This window comes from Ictalurus punctatus, chromosome 7, assembly GCF_001660625.3.
Source record: "Ictalurus punctatus breed USDA103 chromosome 7, Coco_2.0, whole genome shotgun sequence".
Lineage (NCBI taxonomy): Eukaryota > Metazoa > Chordata > Actinopteri > Siluriformes > Ictaluridae > Ictalurus > Ictalurus punctatus.
Window position 1 is genome coordinate 10,564,488 of NC_030422.2, and position 21,864 is coordinate 10,586,351.

At 40.5% G+C, this 21,864-nt stretch overlaps 1 protein-coding gene across 1 annotated transcript; it reads left to right on the forward strand.

Moving 5' to 3' along the window:
• The first annotated feature begins 59 nt into the window (after positions 1 to 59).
• On the forward strand, positions 60 to 21,860 carry pigk (phosphatidylinositol glycan anchor biosynthesis, class K). The gene is made up of 12 exons (XM_017472869.3): positions 60 to 165; positions 1,206 to 1,825; positions 3,512 to 3,565; positions 3,698 to 3,789; positions 3,908 to 4,043; positions 4,687 to 4,798; positions 4,917 to 5,013; positions 6,070 to 6,187; positions 6,682 to 6,792; positions 8,589 to 8,767; positions 14,931 to 15,009; positions 20,663 to 21,860. The coding sequence occupies exons 2-12, from the start codon at positions 1,742 to 1,744 to the stop codon at positions 20,777 to 20,779; spliced, it is 1,179 nt and encodes a 392-aa protein (XP_017328358.1). The 5' UTR covers positions 60 to 165; positions 1,206 to 1,741; the 3' UTR covers positions 20,780 to 21,860.
• Positions 21,861 to 21,864: the final 4 nt, after the last annotated feature.

Consider the following 21,864-nt stretch of genomic DNA (forward strand, 5'->3'; position numbering starts at 1 on the left):
ACAACAATCCTGGTTTGCCGTTTATCTGCTTCACTTTGACTGGATTGTCTACAGATCTGCTCGTGTGTGTGACATTCTGGCTCCCACCAAACCCCCTCCACTCAGCAGCAAGTGTGGAAGTTGGCGAGCGCCAACACGCCGCTTTTTCACGAGCCCGGTTGCCAGGTTAGTTTCACATTCACGCTTTTAATACAGTTTCTATTTGGTTATCTACTTATTCTTTTTTTAAACAGGCACCGCTCACATTATCATGGGTTTATAATTACCTCCAGAGGTAAATAGAGCACAGGTGCTCTATTTTAACCCGTGTTATATGGGCGGGGAGATAAAGATAGAGGGAAGAGGGGTATTTTAATCAATCTGGCAACGGCGTATCTTTTAGGCAACGCTCAGGCATCAGAACTCAGGGCGCGCGCAATGCCAGCTATCGGGAGCGCGCACAATGTGTGTAAACACCTCTGGAAATGTATGCGTTTAATTCGTAATGTAATACAGGTTATCGTTTTAAACGTTATAAATGTATAGAATAAGTTCTGTTTCAAAATCCTACAATATTGTATGTTACAATTATTTTTATTTAGAAGGTTTTTATTTCATTTAATGCATAAAAAAGTGTGTATTATAGTCAACTTTACTATTTGTAAAGGTAGATTTGAGCTTCAACCTTTTATGTCCTGATATTTTTTAACACCTATGCTTATTTGACACAAATAAGTGTTTCAAAAAAAGAATTTATTTACATTGTTTTTCAAGAAAAGTTTATTTTTATTTCTGTCCCTCTTCTGTAAATAACACTTTGTATATGTATATGACTGATTGACACATATAGACATAAATCCTGACATTACACTAGTAATTAGGAGTTTGACAAAGACATGAAAGCTTGTAATCACTGTAATTCCAGCTGCACACTGACACCTCAGTCTGCATTCCAGTCAAAACTGCATGTAACACATCTACTTGTAAATAAACATCAGTTTGTCCTTAACATACTGTAACACATCACAACATGTGATCATGCTGAGTATGGAAAGAAATAGAAAGAGGAGCACATGACAATAACGCTGGTGTATACGCTCTTTAATGGAAAATTCCACCCTGAGACAGATTAATATATGATTATATTGTAATATTAAATGATAGTTTTTTTTGGTCACGTATACATTACAGCACAGTGAAATTATTTTTTTCTTTGCATGTCCCAGCATGTTGGGTGGTTGGGGTCAGAGCGCAGGGTCAACCATGATACGGCGCCCCTGGAGCAGAGACGGTTAAGGGCCTTGCTCAAGGGCCCAACAGTGACAGCTTGGCAGTGCTGGGGCTTGAACTCCTGACCTTCCGATAAGTAACCCAGAGCCTGGCAATGCTGGGGCTTTGTAATATTGTGTTAATATTTGTGATATTTGTGTTTTTGTTATTCCCATGAGAATTTTGCAGTTCTGTCACAGTACGGTTACGATGGCGTTTAATAATAGAAAAATCGACGATCTCAAACATTACGTGAAAATGCTCAGGTTTCTCTGTTAGCACCGAAAAAGCAAAAGACCATCAGCTTCTTTTCTCACTCCCACCATTTTCTTTTGTAAATATTTAAATATTGAAGTGTATGGAAAATAAGTTATTTTACTGATTCGTTTTGTACTTTTATTTTGAAGCCGTGTCTTTTATGAATGTGTGATCAATTGGCTACTTCCGGGTTTGAAAGGCGAAGCTGTCAAAGCGCTCCGCCGGGCTAGCCGAAATGGCAACGTTCATATTTATAACGCTGTACGCTTTTATAAACTGTTTAACATTTTTGCCAGTCGTACGCAGCAACAGTTTCGAGGTAAGTCTTTTATTTGTTTTGTAAAGTCACGTTTGTCTCTTTAAAATAATAATGTAATAACACTAGCGCTTTAGGACTGCTTGCTAGGCGTCGCTATGACATTCGTTGGCCCATTCATAGCACTGGGCGCGTGCTAATTCCAAATCGCGGCGTATTCCCTACGTAGGTGCCCTATATAGAGTACAAAGTAGCGTCTCGCGCCTACCATTCAAGTGCACTATATGTCCAATTGGAACGCTTTTGGGCTTCAAACTTGTAAGGTTCGCCTAGGCGTTTCTCAAAAGATTTAATTTGTTTATTTGTGACAAAATAAATGGTTATTTAAAAAAAAAAAGTTAATACACTATATAATTTCAACTTAGGTTAGATTATTATATTACCAAAACTGCATTAGCTAAAGAGCTAATTAGACATATAAGTGTATTATATAGTGCACAACTAAAGGAAGCAGGCCGCCATTTTGAATTCAGCCAGACCAGTTTTTTTTATATTTAGTAGTTTTATATTTGAATCTTATCACTTGTGCCTTTCTCTGCTCCGTAGGCACTTAAAAGTAAGGAATAAAACACTGCAGGTCATGCTGTTATGGGAAAATAATCAAAGATTTGGGCCAAGTTACAGTTCCCATTATTTTCCTATTAAAATAGCAGTGTTTTATCACTCTTATAACACATTTAACAATTCATCAACGCTTACACTTTTTAAATTGATTAAAGAACAGCGCGTCATCATTTTTCACATGATTGTGCAGATAGGTGTTATGATATGATAGAAATTTGATGGGTATCATTTGTAGGAGGAGTTGCAGCGAAATCACTGATTAGATTCGAGCACTTTCTACACGTTTGACCTCTAGGTGGTGCTGTCATGAAATTTGATGCGTAGCCTCAGGTCCCAGACCTGAACACGCATACCAAGTTTCATAGCGATGCGTAAAGTCGTTAATGAGACGCAGCATCCCGCCCTGATTGGCGACTTCACCAGATTCGTTGGCTTGTTACAAGCGAATGTTTTCGAAAATCAAAATTCCATTCGATAACTTTTTGCGTGGATTGGTCTGAAGATGTTTTGAAGAATTTTATAGGAGTAGCGAAAAAAACAAACAGTTTTTAACCAACTCCAAGATGGGCGAAAATCTAATTAGGAAGAATTTGGCATTATAGGGTCCATTGAACGCTGTATGATCCATTGAATCTAGTGACTCCTACTGTTGAAATTTTGGCCACACGTTTCAAAAGTTATGGGCGGAAGCGTACTTTGAAATTTGGCCAAAGTTTGACCTGTTGGTGGCACTAGAGCTTTTGGAGCTTGCGGCCCAGATTTGGTTGATTTTGGCTCTTTACCACACGATTCTATGGGCTGTCATAGACAACCTAGCCAGGATAATAATAATAATAATAATAAACAGAGTCTGTAGAATATCACTAGGGTGCCTGTGCATCTTCGGTGCATGGGCCACTAATAACAGAACAGCTCTTTAGGAATGTGAGTCAGTGCCCAATATTCACCTAAGAGAGTCAGTTCAAAGAGTTGACTCATATATTTTTTTTAAGAATCTGACTGATGCTTTGGTTCAGAACTTATTCTTTTATAAAGATCAAAAAGATGGACAGCATTATGACGCCTTCAGTGGCACATTCTGTTGGTTTCTTTTTGGTGTTGATAATTTGTCAAATTGTGTTTCAGACAAAAGCCACACGGTTCTTCAGCAGTGGTCACACGAACAATTGGGCAGTGCTGGTAAGACTAAACCTGATTTTTCCGCATCATCATACCATTTCCTCTTCTGAGAGCTCTTTGGGCAAACCTCATTAACCACGTTAAATTTATGACAGTAACGATACTGAATGTGTGTTTAACACTTGTGTGCAGGTTTGCACATCGAGATTCTGGTTCAACTATCGCCACGTGGCCAACGTGCTGTCTGTGTACAGGAGCGTGAAGAGACTGGGAATCCCGGACAGGTTAGTGTTGCTGATGACGCTCGTGTCAACAATGACATCAGTGTATGTGTTAGATACACTGCGCCTGTATTCGTTTGCATATAACTGTCATGTCCGTCATCTGTCTTTCCTCCACCAGTCACATCGTTCTGATGTTAGCCGACGACATGGCCTGCAACCACAGAAACCCTAAACCTGCTACCGTGTTTGGCCACAAGAACATGGAGCTGAACGTGTACGGGGACGACGTCGAGGTGGATTACCGCGGATACGAGGTGGGCGGGGCCTGTTTACAGCGGAGGTGAAATAATCGCGCTAAACAGGAATGTTAATGTTGCATATATAGCACCACAGCGGTGTTGAATTCTCAATTCTGATTGGTCAGGAGGTCTAATACGTTATCGTTTCCATAGTAACACTTGAACATGGAGGCGCCACGTAAACGGATTTTAAGACGTGTGTAATTATGGATATGGTGAAGTTACTTTGTTTTTTAAGCAATTTTGTAAGAAGTCTTATGTGTCAGTGCTTTGTAGCACTCACAGATTTTCGTAATGTGAAAAACACTTCGACACACATTGTGCATTCTCGGTAACACAACGAACTGCGTTTTTGTTTGTTTTTTGATGTTTTTAATTAACTTGTAGAAAGTGTTTAGCTGCTGTAACAGAAGTGATAACAGGGATTAAGTTGTTTCATGGACGTTTTACAACATTCAATGGATATAAATGTATAAAAAAACAAAAACAATGTGTCGTTCGTTGATTATTTTCTGATAACTGATTCCCTGTCATGTTTTACGTTTGTTTCTGTATTTTATTATTTTTTTTAAATATGTAAAATACTAATAGATCAGTTGTTTTATTTTCTATACTTAATTTGCACCTTTAGTTCTTTATTTATTTTTGTCTCGTTAAGGTTACAGTGGAGAATTTCCTGCGAGTGCTGACTGGGCGACTCCCGGCGAGCACGCCTCGCTCCAAGCGCTTACTGAGCGACGACCGCAGCAATATCCTTATCTACCTCACAGGTAAACAAAACAACAACAACAACAACAAAAAAAAAAACAGTTTGCTCCTGAAAAAACTAAATGGCCACCGCAGGACTCTTGTAATGTGTAATGCTTCGTAACTGTATGTTTGCGACAGGTCATGGCGGGAACGGCTTCCTAAAGTTCCAGGACTCGGAGGAGATCAGCAATGTGGAGCTGGCCGACGCGTTCGAGCAGATGTGGCAGAAGCGAAGGTAAAACCATCTGGACCGTGGTGTTGAGTATTTTTCCATAACAGCTCGCTCCATTGTCTGTCGAATCAGATAAAGTCTGATTTTGAACTGTGTGAAAATGCCATGTGTTATAATTTGGTTTTCGTTTTTTTGTGAATGTGAACTGCTGAACGAGTCACAAACTGAGCCAAAGGACAGAGCTGTAAAGCTGCAGGAATGTGAGGTCCCATAGATATTTGGGCCAAACAAACAAAGGAGAAAATAGAAAAAAACCCATTTATTTATTGATTGCTTCTTGGTTCATTCATTATGCGCAATGTGAAACTAAACGGAAACAAAAGTGTCAAATTCGGTGAAAACTCCGCAGCACTGGACCATTAGGCGTGCAAGTGCTCTTTAGAACATTTGTACTCTTCCATCTGTCGATTTTATTTATTCATTCAGATAATTTTATCTGTCCAAAGTGACTTGTACTTGAGCTGAAGGTGGTTCTCTGGTAGTCATACGATTTGGACTTAACCATCTGAACTCTAAGCCTAAAACACACAACGATGAACATAATAAACAAACAAATTTAAAGAAAATACCGTCAACATGTGTAACTTGATTCTTTAAAAAGAGAGAGATTGAGACAAATCCAATAACACTATGCTGTTGTTTATAACTGTGCCCAGCGCTTGACGCACATCCGGAGTTGACCTTGGCAGCGAGCCGAATGCGTTGGAAATGCAGAGGTCTTGTATCAAATCATCTGATCTCACTAATCGATTAATGGCGTGTGTTTTGGGGGCCGGGGCGTGGAATGGACCGGGAAGTCAATGCGATGGGCGCTAAAATGTTCCAACCTGCCATTATGGCTGTGTATCAGAGTGCCTGCTGATGTGATAATTGGAGAGTTGATGGCAAATTTAGCACAGTTGAACCCAGCTGTATCTGCTATCCTGTCCTTCTTTTACTTCCAAACGTGATTTTTCTTTTCTTTCTTTTCTTTTTAATTTTAATTTTTTTTTGGACTGGAAGTCAACAGGAAATCGATCCTTTTGTACAAACAAATGACATGACTCATGACTTCCTCAGGTATAATGAGCTGCTGTTCATAATTGACACCTGCCAGGGGGCATCCATGTACGAGAGGTTCTACTCACCAAATATCATGGCTCTGGCCAGCAGTCAAGTCGGAGAGGACTCGCTTTCAGTAAGCACTCTGCAGTTTCAGCGTTCTTACGTCCGTTTGTGGAATTGATCAGGCTTAGAACGTCCCAACCTAACTGGCTGCACCAGTGATTACTTAGACGTGTCGTAGTAAAAAAGGGGGGGGGGGGGGGGGGTGAATAGTTATGCAACTGATCGTTTTTTTTTTTTTTGCCTTTAATAATTGTAATAAGCTTTAATGACTGTGTAGAGACTACATTAAAGTTGAAATGTAATCTTCATGCTTTTGTGAAACATTAAAGCACTGAAAAAGTTCAAGGGGGCGGGGGGGTGAATACTGATCTGTATACCATTTAGATCTCCATAACTGTCAACAGAATGAGTTTAGTGTCAAAAAGAGAGAGAGAGGTTGTTAAGCGCAAGGTGTCTGTTACGTGAAAAAAAAAAATTAAGATTCAATTTTCTGAGTTTAAAATGAATTTTAATTAAATTTTTTTTTTTTTTTAATCATTTTGTTTTTATCTCTCTGACGTGCAGCACCAGCCTGACCTCGCCATCGGAGTCCATCTGATGGATAGATACACCTTCTACCTGCTGGAGTTCCTGGAAGACATCCATCCCGCCAGTCAGGCCAATATGAACGATCTGGTGTGTGTGTGTAAATAAAGTCGTAATTAAGGTATAAGGATAAATGGCTTGGTCATAATAAAATCGTAATTACGGTTATATATATTTCTTTATATATAATATAAAGAAAGAGAGATAGGTAACTCCTGATTACAGTGCATCAAAGTTAAGGCAAATTGTTATTAAGATGAAGAGAAATGAGAGTAAGTAGGAAGTTAGGTCATTTTAATATAAAGTAACTCGTAATTAAGGCAGTTTAATATCCTGGTATTTCAGGTGACTTTAAGGTGATTGAAGTGAGAAACGGGGATGAATTGTAATTAATAATTGCTCGATAATTAAGGTGGCATTTATTGAGAACATTCTTGTAAATCATAATTAAGGTAATTATAACACGTAATCAAGGTCATTCACGAGCAATCTGACTTAGTCGTCATAAAGTCATTATTAATTAACTAGATAACATGTAATTGAGATGTTTTAAAAATGAATTTCCCTCTGTTCAGGATTAAGTTGACTCTGAATTGTAATTAAGGTCCTTCGCCGTCGACGTGACTTCATTAAATTAATGTAATTTTTTTCTTTTAAATAACGTTTTTTTTTTCTTTCCATAATCATTTATTATGGTCACTTGTAATTAATTAAAGTTAAACCAAATGAATGTGCAGTTAATGTGATGGGGAAATTAGGATCGGAGAAATGTAGGTCATTTAAATACAGCCATGAGTTAATTACCTTGTTAGTTAGCTTGTTTTCAAGTGACCCTAATTGCAAGTCAGTTGTTAATTACCTTAATTACGATCCGTGCTAATTTAGCATTTTGAAATCAAGGTGACTTGACCGGTAAATACGGTAACGTTTGTACATTTTACATACCCCCTAGCGATTTTTTAAAAATTTTTTTTAATAAATATTAGGATAAGGAAAGGAAATCGAGAAGCGAGAATCGAGCTTGACGATAACGACGGTGATTTACGGTATTTACATAATTCATGTTTGAGATAATAACAGGGCCGTGATTTTTGATTTAGCTAACCAAGCAAGGTGACAGCTTTTCGGTTTCCCTTCCAGCAGTTGAACGGTTTCTGGCGTCTGCGGCGAGAAGATGAAAAACGTGGCAGATGAAAAACGTGGCCACTTTAAACAGACTGCCTAATCCACGTGTAGGTCAAGCGCTTTGAAATGCGCAGGAGGTAGACGGTTTCTCTCAGCGCCTAAGCAGGTTATCAGCCCCTCATCCGACTCGGGTGGCGTGCCGGATTCCTTTTCATCTGCCTTTTTGTTTTTGTGTGAAGCAAACGCCCCCCCGAGCCAGATTGATGCGATGTTGAAGGATTTGGTCCTGACCGGCTCAGAGACCAAGATGTGCAAGTGACTCCGACACATATGCGGTGAAGCAGAGACAGCAGCTGGCGCCTCTTTGAGCTTATTACAGGCGCTAAAAGCCCCACGTCCCCGTTTTAACAAATCACGAGTCAGGTGTTCACTCTGCTCTAATAGGAATGTAATTGGGGTCTTTTTACGTTGACGTTCTCAGAGGTGAAAGCCGTCGCTCTTTTTATTTATTTATTAATTAATTATTATTTTTATTTATTCATTAATTAAATTTTTTACATAATAATGTATAATCACAAGTGTGTACTGTAACCAGCGTGTTTTGCTTGAATGCTTTTATTTATTATATGTAAATATTTGCTGGTTCTGTTTTTGTGTATGTAATTTTATGATCGTTGATTGACGAACAGATGTGTGATTACATGAACATATTGTGGAGATATGAATTATTATTCTCTAAAAATGTCATTTCTTTATCCCAGTTTAAAGTGTGTCCCCAAAGCCAGTGTGTGTCCACTCCGGGCCACCGTACCGACCTGTTCCTGCGAGACCCCGGCAGCGTCCTGATCACCGATTTCTTCGGCAGCGTGCGCAAAGTGGAGATCACGCGGACGGTGGTGAACCTGACCACGCCCGTAGAGAAAGTCACGCCCGCAGTCATGTGAGCGTTGTTTATTTTTAACCCAACACTTCAATAAATCAAGGACCAACACACCCGGCACCGTGCGTTCCATACACAACATTTTAAATGAGCTTTATTTATTATATAATTGCCTTATTGTTTATTTAGCGCCGGCGCCGTGTTCTCATGATTTCTACACACACTTCATAAACGTTTTTCAGTCATCATATTTCTGACCAACAAATTAAAGTTTTATGTTGTTCTCAGGGAGCGAGAGGAAGAGAGGGAGAGACCGAGAGAGAGAGAGAGAGAGACTGAGGGAAAGTGAGAGAGAGACTGAGGGGGAGAGAGAGAGAGAGACTGAGGGAAAGTGAGAGAGAGACTGAGGGGGAGAGAGAGAGAGAGACTGAGGGAAAGTGAGAGAGAGACTGAGGGGGAGAGAGAGAGAGAGACTGAGGGAAAGTGAGAGAGAGACTGAGGGGGAGAGAGAGAGAGAGACTGAGGGAAAGTGAGAGAGAGACTGAGGGAGAGAGAGAGAGAGAGAGAGACTGAGGGAAAGTGAGAGAGAGACTGAGGGAGAGAGAGAGACAGAGAGAGAGAGAGCGACTGTGGGATGGAGAGGGTGACCGACGAAGAAAGACAGAGTGAGTGAAAGAGAGACTGAGTGACATAGGGAGGGAGAGAGAGACCGATGAAGAGTGTGTGTGTGTGTGTGTGTGTGTGTGTGTGTGTGTGTGTGTGTGTGTGAACGATGAAGAGAGAGCGAGACGGTAAAAGAGAGAAGAAGCGGGAGGGAGAGAGAAAGCGAAAGAGAGAGAGACTGAGGGGGAAAAAGACAGTGATCGGTGGGTGTGTGGACGATGGATGAAGAGAGCGAGAGGGAGGGAGAGAGAGAGACTGAGGGAGAGTTATAGAGAGAGGCTGAGAGAAAAAGAGAGTGATCTATGTGAGGGAGAGAGTGTGTGAACAATGAAGAACGAGAGAGTGAACAATGGAGAGAGATGGCGGGAGAGAGAGACTGAGGGAAGAAGAGAGGGAGAAAGATGCACAGTGACGTGGAGAGAGAAAGACTGAGGGTGGGTTAGAGAGAGAGAGAGCGGGAGAGAGATGCACAGTGACGTGGAGAGAGATGGGAGGGAGGGAGAGAGAAAGACTGAGGGTGGGTTAGAGAGAGAGAGAGCGGGAGAGAGATGCACAGTGACGAGAGAGATGGGAGGGTGGGAGAGAGAAAGACTGAGGGTGAGTTAGAGAGAGAGCGGGAGAGAGATGCACTGCAGTGTAGAGAGATTAAAAAAAGAGAGATGTAGAGAGAGAGAGACACAGTGAGCGAGAGAGAAAAGGGAAAGAAAAAAACACGGAACAGTCTCTCTCTCACACACACACACCTCCCTTACAGAAATATCACACACACACTTACACACAAACAGTGTGTGTTTTTGCCCTCAGCGAATCAAATAAAAGCCCAATTTGCGATATCCGCTCTACAAACGCCGCTTTAATAACCCGCTGCACATCTGTCGTCATGGCTACCACAGAACAGGATGAATCAGGATGCCACGTTACTCGTTTCCTCCTGCTAAACGAGTCCATTACTGCTTTTATAGCAGAATCCACTACTGATATCCGTTTCATCAGTTTATTCAATTCATTCACATCTCATCACCAAGTCTACCCTCTACCCTGAACCCTAAAAGATCCGCCGTATTGCCTGAAAGCACAGAATAAACAAACCATTTACAATAACGGTCAGTATCAAGTGTCGCTTAGATCATAACAACGGTTACTGAGAAACCTTCTGTAAACGTTAAATAAACATCTCCTCGCAGAAAACTTGCGAAAAAATCCATGAATCCATTCATTTGTCTCCATGACAACACGCGGTCCCAAATAGTTTATAGAGAAAGATTAAAGTGCAGTAACTTACATATTGTATACGTCTGTATTTATATAGAAGCATAATGCGTTATCCTGATCATATTATCAGTAATAACTGTGACGCGTGTACTAAGAGGAACAGTCATTCAGGTGTATTTTATCAAGGGCACCACTAGGTGGCAGTAGTGCATCATCCATTTCCTCATCCTGTCTTCTACAGTCACAGGCCTGTGCAGCTCTCTCAATTCAGAAGATTGAACAAAAACATTTCAAATATCTATTATATTACCTAATATTATTATAATTGGCACGTAATATTTTGGAGGATAGGATTATAAAACTACCACGTTACAGCGCGAGGTAGTAATAGCGTCCGAGTCCACATCCACGAACCAATATTTCAAATATTCGATTATTTATCCAACAAAATGTGGCGTTTAAAATCTTTTTTCATAGCCGTTGAATTCTTTCGCTTCTGATTGGTCAGAAGGTGTTGATTTAATTTTCCATCACAGCAGCTCTGATGCTTCACATTAAAGGTTTAAAAGGCGTGTGTAATTGTCGTTTCTCGGGGGAGGGGGAACGTGTGGTGAAATTATTGGCACCCTGAAGAATGTTTAAAATACATGAAAACTTGATCACAATATAAAGGAAGTCATCACTTTCAAGACTTTCCTGTTCCATGGGGGATGTCACGGGGTCGCATACAAGTAAAACTATTTTCTCCAAAATAAATAAAAATAATACTAATAAAGCATAAATATTCATCAAGCATGTGAACCGAGCGAGATGCGGTGTGCCCCCCCAAGGGAGAGGAAAAATTAGTGCTGGAAACGCACTAACAGCCGCCTCCATTAGCACAAGTAGCTCCAAGCGACAGCTTTTCCAATTAATGGGAGAGGCGCTTCATTATCATCGTTTTAATTTGAGGCTTCGGAGGGGAAATCACGCCGCATTCGAGCTAATCAGCGGGGCGGTAATGGAGAAGGAACGGAGGGAGGAACGAGCGCCCAGGGCGCATGCTGAACAAGGCGAGCCGATCCTCATTTCGAGCGCTAATCAGTTGTAAAGCATCTTCGATTAGGGTGCGGTGTGGTTTCTCGCGGAGCTTGGACAACATATTTGCGAGCCCGAGGACGTCGTGTTATTCAGAAACGGTGATTACATTCGGGAACGTGTCTTGCGTGTTGTAGACAATGATTCAGTACTGTCTGAAAGTATTAACGCAATACAGGAAAAATCTTCAGATGGTTGGTTGATTGATTTCTTATGTTCAGCAAACTAATCGCGTGAGGTGCAGCAGCTCGCAAGCCTCCTTTTGTTTTGATTTTGATGGATTCCATAAACCCCATCAACTCCATAACCCCCACTTTTCTTCTCCCAAACTTCATGCTATACTGTATCTTACAATAGAAACGCTTCTGTACATCATAGACACACTGTCCACACTTGCACTTTGGGGGAAAAATTATATTAGATTTAGTTAATGTATCCGTTCTTAAATATGATCTTGGTGGAGTGTTGAGTGCTGTGGAGTGTTATTAAAGTTGTCCAATCTGGCAACCCAGTCATTAACTCTCTAGTCCATTCCACCTCCTTCAATGAAAATGTTTGGAGCATGAGCTTGGGGCAGCGCGATTCCTACCCCAATGGGTGTTTTGCAGTTCCCATGTTTGACCACTAGGTGCAGGAATAAGTCTATGGTGCAAAATGGGGCGCTAGTCACTCAAAATAGATAGTTGGAATTTTAGCGGAATTTAATATGCATTGAGTTGAACCCCGTCTCTGCCAGGTTCTGTCCCAGAAACAAACAAACACAAAAAAAACACGGACTGCTTTTCTAATTCCCAGACCTGGAAACAACAATTGCAGAAAATTATTCAAATGCAATTCAAATATAGTCTCTATATTTCCGTCTGCCCCTGGTGCAGCAGAAAGTTAGCATTTTTAGGTTGCGTGCTGCTTTCAGCTTGCAGGAGAGCCTCCTTTCCTCCTGCGTCTCAGTGGAGATGAAGATGTAGCACATCAACCCGCCTCATCCCTCGTTCCTCTCCTCCGCCACCTCGCAGCCTTGTCTACTCCTCCATTAAGATTATTGCACCGCTTTAATAGACTTCCCCCACCCCACCCTTTCCTCTTTACGCTTCCTGCCCACTGTTTTATGAGAGCGGCTGGTAATTCAGGACAGCCCAGCTGCGTCAACGGCGACCGCTCACCTCGAGTCCAGAGTTAATTAAAGTGTCAAACGATGCAAAATAAATAGTAAAAAAATTTTTTCATAAAAGCAGTCTCGCTGTCATTACACAGAGGCCGGTTTACACAACCACACGACGGTCGAAAGTTCTGAGAGTTTTATTTTTAGGCGGTGTCGCAGTTTCATCTAGCATGTCACCATTTAACATAGTTACGTTAACATCAGCGTTGAGTGTTTATTACAAAATGTGCAGAAGACGTCTCATGATCAGAATGTGCGTATATTTCTATAATAAATATCTCCACAGTTTATTTATTTATATTCATGTTATAGATATGTTATACGTGCAGCTGGTGTTCAAAAATCTGAAAAACAATTGGACGAAATTGTTGTTTCTACTTGCTCTAACTTCAGGAAACCTTCTCATTGTTATTTTGAGATGCTTGGACAGTTTTGGGTTTTGTTTTTTTTTTGTCGTCAAATAGCAAACGCAGCTTTAATGCAAATGTAATTTTCCCGTTGGTTGTATTGATTTACACACAACCTTCTGATGTGAATTTTAGGAGGATTTAGGATTTAGCTCTGCTTTCCGACTTCGCCCTGTTTTTAGCATGTTTAGCTATCTAAACGCACCGAATGATGTATTCTTAACGGCAAACATACAAAACAATATAAGACAAGCACGTGGTTGTATAAAACAGTCTTTCATATTGACCAAGTCTCATTCATTGCTCATTACTCTGTATTTGTTTCGCTGCTCTGTCCTGCATCAGATCATATCCCTCTCTCCGGTCAGCGTGTGGTATCGATGGCCTTGTCCCAAATTCAATTTCAGGAGCCACCCGTGTAAGGAGCTGCGGTTTGGCCGGCTTTCTAAGCTCCGAGCGCCCTTGATCGACCCGCATCCTGTAAGAGCTTAGCCAGCACGAATCAAGGGCCAAGACATTACTACAGGTCCATAAAATGAACGAGAGAAAGAAAGCAAGAACGGGCGAAATGCCAAAAAAATAAATTTCTATACACAGTAATATTGGCACCCTTGGTAAATATGAGCAAAGAAGGCTGTGGAAAAACGGCCTTATATTGTTTAACCCTTTGTTCAAAACATTCACAAAAATACTCTGCTCTCATGGATAGCAAACAATTCCAAACAACACTTTTTTTTTCTTTTTTTTTTAATCAAAAAACTCGTTTGTTAAATATAGGTGTGCAACAATTATTGGCACGCTTTTTGTCAATCCTTTGTGTTACCTCGCTTTGCCAAGATAACAGCTCTGAGTCTCCTCCCATAAATCTTGATGAGGTTGGAGAATACATGGCTGAGATCTGAGACTGTTCCTCCATATATAATCTCTTCAGATTCTTCACATTTCTAGAGGTCCGTATGTTAAAATATACCTGAGTTTGGTATTATGTGTTATTTAAGAGTGAAATAAAAAGGGAAAAAATGTGTGTGTGGGGGGGGGGGGGGGGGGGGGGTTGGGTTGTGTTGTCGGAGGAGGGATTATCTCTTAAAAGTGTATCATGACCTGACATCATATGATCGTTTATCATTTCACCCAGTCACACTATTTTTAATGCATTTCATAGGTTTTCTTTTTTTCCGTAACGGATCAAAACACCACGTTATTTTAACACCAAACTTTCAGCTTTAAACCGTTTTGATTTGTCCAGTCCGTTTATGTGTCTGATTATAAAGATAACAATCAATTTGTGACTTGCGGTTGTGCTTCCGATCTCTACTGTAAGAGTTCCATGCTTTATAAAGCACCGGCGGTGAAACCTGCGTTTCTTTGCCCTCTGATCAGAGAGCCAAGGGTTTTGAAAATCAGTTTGAGAGACTTGTGTGTCGTGTCACTGAAAGGTTTAGTGAACATATCAACCTTTGGTGATTTGTTTCCGAAACTCACTCTTTCAGACACAACAAGTCTTCTTTTTACCCTCTGTAGTTTACAAACCATCGCTTTTCTGATTAGAGATCAAAGCAACGTTAAATTGTGTTTATTTGGCCAATCACAGCTATTGGTGTATTGAAAACAAAAAAAACTAATATTTTGTGTCTGCAGCAAAGAGAGTAATGGCTTTTTTTTTTCTTTCTTGATGTGTTTTTTTTTTTTTTTTTTGTTGCTACAGATCTGTTGCTCAACACAATGTGAAGAGCGAGGTGCTGTCTTATGTAGACCAGTTACCAGTGGCTGAAATCATTCATCAGGTATGTTTTAAGTTTAAAAAAAAAAAAAAAAAACCGTGAGAAACGAATAGAATAAAATTGAACTGCCTGCGCGCAGAACAGCTCTGAAACTGTAGAGATAAACTCCAGGTTTATGAGGCTTAATAGTCTCTCAGATGTGAAATCTTCTCGTCTGTATGCAACACTTTACACCATAGCGCCGCTGGGTGCTCGATTGTGATCAGTCAGAAGGTGTTGATTTAGTTTTCTAAAACAGAACATAAATGGGTCGTCCAATCATGGGATATAGTGAGGAGATCTTTGTAGGTGGAGTCTGCAGTGTCCAGTGTCCTGCAGAAGGCCAGAAATACACCTCTTGCATTCACCAAACTCGCCTTTGAAAATGAGAGTTTTTCTTCTAAAGGTTTATATGTAAATTAATAGACTGAAGGGCAGGTATTAAATTTGCTTCAACCCTTCTCCACCAAAAGATATAATAATAATAATAATAATAATAATAACGATAATAATAAAATGGTTATTTTAATTCAAAGTCCTACATTGTTCTTCTTTTTCTGTTTCACCGGTGGAGTTTTCCTGATACTGAAGTACGACGCTAATCATGAGTATGCTAAGATTTTCATACTTTTTTTTTTTTTTTGCGACTCAGTTAAAAACCTCTCGTTTTGTTTCTCCCAGTCGGCTTCTTTGTTTTTCATCTGATGGTCCACTCTAAATGAGATTGTCTTGCATTACCTCCTTTTTTTTGTGACGTTACGCCGCTTACACATCTTACGACACATCTGAAGCAAGCGGTTTAAACGGATTAAAGTCTCCATGCTGGTTTTCCTCTCAGCCAAGGCCACACTTAAACCCATCATGTTCCCTAGATGCCCCACGGGCAGGGGTTGGGAGGAGAGTAAGTTTGTTTTGTTGTGTGCTATCTTATTGCCTCCCTCCGAGTACACTTTAAGAGACAACCAGTCTGTCCCATATGGAGGTTTTTGAGCTTGTAGCAGCATTACTGTAATATATACAGTATATACTTTTATTGCGTTATGTTTATACCACTGAGCTGTCGAATTCTCCATTCCGATTGGTCTGGTTTGAAGACAAATCGCATGCGCTTGTTAACGCGCCTGTTCGAATGTTATCGTTTCCATAGTAACAGCTCCTTCGCAGGGACTTGTCACAGCACTTTATTTAAAAAAAAAACAAAGTGAAAATGGTACAATGTAATCTCCAAATTCAACCAAAGTGTCCCAGCACTTAACGCGTCTCCAGATTTCTCGACTAAATTCTCATTTATGTCACACTTTTAAGGTTTTAATATGACTGTGGACATAAAATAGTCCATGTTTAAAGGGTCCCTTTAAGAAACACAACAATATCTTCGGCAGAAGATGACATTTTCCGTAGCATAATATTCATTTTAGACAAATCGGAATAAAAATTCTTGTCAAAGAATACAGTATAGGTGAAACGTAGACCTGTAATACATCAGTAAGCTTGTATAAGCTCCGCCCCAGTGTTTTTATTTTTTTGTTTTGTTTTTTTCGCTCCGACTTGCAAGTATTAAATTTGCATGAAAGCATTTTTCTCCGCCAAGACAAACCCGTTATTTTTAGAAATTGTCACCGTTAATTCAAATAATGAAAGGATAGTTTTTGTCAGAATACCAATTTAAAAACTTTTTTCACATTTGAATCTGTTTGCAACCTGAGAAAGGGCTCAGTTTATTGCCAGAATCTCAGCTCAGAGTCGTACGAAAGGAAACGTCTCCTGTCCTTTTTGTTGCTCGCTAGTGCAATTTATGTCTGCAAGTGTAATTCCTGCTTTGTGCACAGTAGGAACACTATATATTGCCTCTGTGGCTAGAGAAAAAGCGCTTTGTCCAGATCTACATTATCTGCACTGAGAGGAGTCGTATGTCGCAGCAGGAAGCGTTTGGAAGCCCGTGATTAGCGGATAATCAAAAGATTGCGATGAAGCACACAGTTGTCACCCGTTTATCTGCAAATGCACCGTCTCAGTGGGAGACGAGTTTATCCATCCCGCCCTCCCAGCTAACACTAATCACGGCACGCTCAGTTGAAGATCTGGGCCATTTTTGTCCTCTCACTCTCAGTATGATTACTTTTTATCTTTACGTGAATGCAGTCCTGTCTGTTAATGAGTTTGTAACATGGGCAGGAACCCCATGTCTTCAGGTGGTCAGATATAAAGGAAGGAAGTACGTTTTATTGAGCTCCGTGTTGGGATCTGTTCACGCAGAGATAAACGTCTTGTTGGTTTTGGTGAATTGAGCAAAACGAAAGTTCTGAATTTTCATTCTGATTCAGCGAAATATCCAATGACGTGTTGACGTCCCGTATACTGTATATAACCTCGAGCAAGAACATTTGAAGAACAAGAATTTGTTAGCGACTTTTTGGGTTGGTCACGAAAACAAAGCGCTTTTTTTTTGTTTTACACCACAAGCTGACTGAAAACGGAAGTGGTGATTAGTTTTCATCTAGCCCGTGCCTGACCTGGTGTAAAACTGAAAGCGGTGTATATTTAATTGGCTCGGGGTGAAAGTGTGAACGTGACTTTGTGTGTTAGAGGAGCTGTGTGGTGAACTTTAACCACTTTTTAGCCTTTTGCTTGGAACTAATTGTGCCAATATCGCATGAAATCAAAAAAAATTCTTGTATTAAAAATCCTCTGATCCACTCGCACAACGTGGTGGAACGATCCGGACCAAATCCTCATCCGCACTCATCACTGCTTATGTAATTAAATACATCAAATATGACTTTGTACAAGCACATAAATAATCAGCAGTGTTTGTTTTGTAATTAGCTGCTGTTTTTTGTTGTTGTTTTTTTTTAAGCTGCAAAATGTTAGCACACCCTTACAACAAAATGGAGCGTTTCATTTCAAGCACATTTCGTGGTTTCACATACGTTCCTTCATTATCACAAGAAGCAAATTGGACAAATAGTGCACGTGAATTCCCTTCGTCAATATTTTTGTTTTTATATAAAAAAAAAAAGTTTCCAAGTCGGGGGCAGGGGGCACAAACTTTTGCACACAGCTGTGTATGTATTTATCGCTTTACTTTATAAAGTTCCGTCTTGGGATGCCTCATGGATCAGAGATCAGTGGCCACGTTGTGTATCTGGACCACGCGTGTCGGCAATTTGTCGTTTCCATGGTGACGTCAGGTTAAATATTTCACATTTCACTTCAATATTTCCCATTACAATCATCTCATCTTGATCACTAAGTAATTAAACACAGAGTAACCACATGTGCGCCCACATCAATTTTTTTTAAAGTTTTTTCTTGTCCTGCTGTGTGCGATCGCGTAATTATTTCCAAACACGAGCGAGCTGCTAAAAGGTCTAGAGTCCATTCTGCATGTGCACCTCAGATCTCCACATCAGGCCAAGTGCCAATCTCACCAAAACAATAAAATCAAAAAAATTGCACTTACAGTGCCCTCCAGATTTATTGGCACGCTTCCTGAAAATGAGCAAAAATTACTACTGTTGTAGTCACCAAAGTTTTGGCACCTCTGGCCTAATTACATATTTTATTGTTCATGCTTACTTTAATTTTTTTAAATATTTTTTACTTTATGAACTAAAAAAAAACAAAACTAAAATTGTGACGTGCAAAAGTTTGGCCACCCTCCATACGAAGTCAGTACTTCTGGCAAGATATCACAGCTTGCAAATGCTTTCTGTAGCCAGCCTTGAGTCTCTCTCTTTTCCTTTTAGGATTTTTCACCCATTCTTCCTTACAGAACGCTTCCAGTTCTGATGGATTCAAGGGCGGTCTCGCTTGCACAGCATGGTTAAGATCTACCTACTTTTCCATCTTTTCAGTGATGGTCAGGGGACTGAGAGTTAGACATTAGAACCATGCATTAACGTTGGCAGAAAAAATGTTTTTCTTTTGTTTTACTGTTTGAGATGAATAATTCCTGCTTCTACCACCTTCATCTGTAGTCTGGCTAGCTAATGGCCCGCCGGATGGAGTTCTACACGAACACAACAACGCTTTTGTAATAATCTGCTCCAAATTCCACGCAAACAGTTATTTTACAATGGTATTAATTAGTAAGTGCATGAGTAAGTAAGTCTTTCCGTGATTGGCCGACCTTCTCCCAACCCCACAAACCCCCAGCCGGCTGTTGGCACATCCAGCTCTCTCCTGCTCACTCCCTGTAAAGATGGCCTTTGTCTCTCTTCCCGAAGGCCGCATGCTGCTTTATTAGATAAGAGAATTGTAGTGCTCATCTTCAGCGTACGACAAAGCAGTTCAAGAAGACTGCCCGGTGTTATTCTCTCGAACATAATTGCACAGTCTTTCTTTTTTACAGAGTAAACCTCTCGGCTGCATTAGCATATAAATGCACTCCTGCTGATGCATGCGTAAAAGGAAGCGATGATTTAAAAGTTTTTTTTTTTATATATATATTTGCAATCAGAATGTTTCAACCCCCATTGCAAATCAGGTTTATTGTCAAAATTGACAGACTTTCAGCTGTCTGCAATGAACAAATCAAACAAAAACAATTGCAATAGTTCAACACAACGAATCCTTCAAGTGCTTTCTCCAAATTCGACTGAAAATGCAACTTATAATGACTTCTCCAGGTTGTAAATTATTCAACCCCTTCATGGAAAGCATCTTTTAGTACTTAGTAGAGCACCCTTTTATGTTATGACCTGCTGCAGAGCTTCTGACAGCGTGTCTGAGGGATCTTAGCCCGTTCCTCATGAGCAATGGCCTCCAGTTCAGTAATATTCTTGGGTTTGCGTGCTGCAACCGCCTTCTTCAAATCCCACCAGAGATTTTCTATGGGGTTCAAGTCAGGTGACTGTGATGACCCTGTAGAATCTTCCAGGACTTCTTCTGCAACCAAGCCTTGATGGAATTTGAGGTATGCTTGGGATTATTGTCCTGTTGGAAGTTGGACACCCAAGCTTCAGCTTGCTCACAAATGGCATGACGTTTTCTCCTAGTATTTCCTGATACTTCAATGAATTCATCTCGCCTTCTACACGCTGCAGGTTTCCAGTGCCAGAGGATGCAAAGCAGCCCCAGAGCATCACCGAGCCACCAACATGCTCGACTGTGGACAGAGTGTTCTTCATTCTTCTTCCTCCAGACATACCGCTGATCCATCGTGCTGAAAAGTTCTAGTTTTGTCTCATCGCACCACAGAACAGAATCCCAAAACATTTACATGCCTTAATGTGCTCCCTGAAACCTCAGTGCCTGTTGCCACCAAGTCTTGTTGCAGGTCTTTTGCAGTCACTCGAGGGTTTTTCCACAACCTGCCTTCTCAGAAATCTGCTTGCAGCCATAGATAGTTTCCTTTTTCTGCCCTGTCCAGGCATTTCAGGCACTTTCTACCACTAGCCAGTTCAGGTATTAAATGTGTTCCAGCTCAAGCACACCTAGTGCAACTAACAAAGCCCTTGATCGGTTGCAACAGGTATGTTTGAAACAACACCTGTTTAGCATATTTGTGCTACTGTGAGTGATTCTATTCAGGGGGTTGAATAATTTTGAGATTGGAGGAGTCGTTATAAGCTACATTTTCAGTTGAATTCGAGGGGAACCACTTGAAGCACTATTGTCTTGTACTAATGAGGAAAATGTCTGTTGTTTTTGACACTCTTTTTGCTCTGCACAGAAACCCAAGCAGAAGGACTGGCACCCTCCGGACGGCTTCATCCTCGGCCTGTGGACCCTCATCCTGCTCGTCTTCTTCAAAACCTACGGCATCAAACACCTCAAGCACATCTTCTGAATGCCGTACGCGCTTCTGTCAGAAATTCTCATTTTCACGCGGAGGTTTTCGACAGCTCCCGTGCTTTAAAAAGGCCTCATGCTTCTTTTTTTTCCTCTTCAAAAAAAGCGTTGTGAAGCATAGGACGGCCTTTTTTAAAAAAAAGACGATGCGCTCTGACTACTGACTTCGACGAGCCTTTGTTGTGCTCTGCTATGGAGTGTAATATGGTTACATTTCAGCACAAGGGACTTTTTTTTTGGTCAGGAAGGGGTTCTTTCACCGCCCTTTTTTTTTTTCTTTCCTTCCCTTTTTTTTTCTTTTTAATCCTCTGATACATTCGTCCAAGGACAAACTGACTTTGAAACTCGGTTCAGCTTCTCTGAGATCGGGATTATAGAAGCGTCACTCGAGGAACTCTTTGTTGAAAATCACTCGTTGATTATAATTTGCGTTTGCTGTCTAACGAGAAACAAAAACAATTTTCTCAATTGACCTCATGTCCGGTGTGAGTGGAAGTTTGCTCCTTTACTTTTGCACCAGAGCTACAAGGCTAACACGGCTGAGAAATAACGAGCGCTAATGGCTATCGGTTTAGCACTGTACAAACTGCATGTCTGAATAATTTAGTATAGTTTCGTATCCCACCCAGAAACGCTTGTTCACGTGGTTTGTAAATATAAATGTGTGTGGGTGTGTGTATATAATATATAATATGTACATCGCAAACTTAACTTTAATAATGCATATATATATCGCAAACTGCAATATATAAAAATTCAAAGTTTTCTACATCAGGCTTGTAGCTGCAAAGAAGCAAACTTAAGACAACAAAATATGTTGTCGATGATCAGTTAGATTTCTGATACGTTTTGTTGCACATTAAAAAAAATTACCCATGATTCCAAGCCTTTGTCCAATAACTTACTATAGCGATAATTTTTTAAAAATCTTATCGCCAAATAGTTTTTTCGGTCCCGTTTTAATAAATCTAACAGGTTTTGGACACTTTGGGCTTTGATTTATATATCAAACTGTTAAATGTTTAAAAAGGGTCGGTACTATTTGACTGTTAGAAGCGTACACGAGTTACCATGGGGGGGGGG

Excerpts from the sequence above, each read along its gene's own strand:
- pigk (XM_017472869.3), top strand. The coding sequence starts at position 1,742 with ATGGCAACGTTCATATTTATAACGCTGTACGCTTTTATAAACTGTTTA. Across the intron at positions 4,044-4,686 it reads TGGATTACCGCGGATACGAG|GTTACAGTGGAGAATTTCCT; the intron begins GTGGGCGGGGCC and ends TGTCTCGTTAAG. Across the intron at positions 15,010-20,662 it reads TGGCTGAAATCATTCATCAG|AAACCCAAGCAGAAGGACTG; the intron begins GTATGTTTTAAG and ends TGCTCTGCACAG.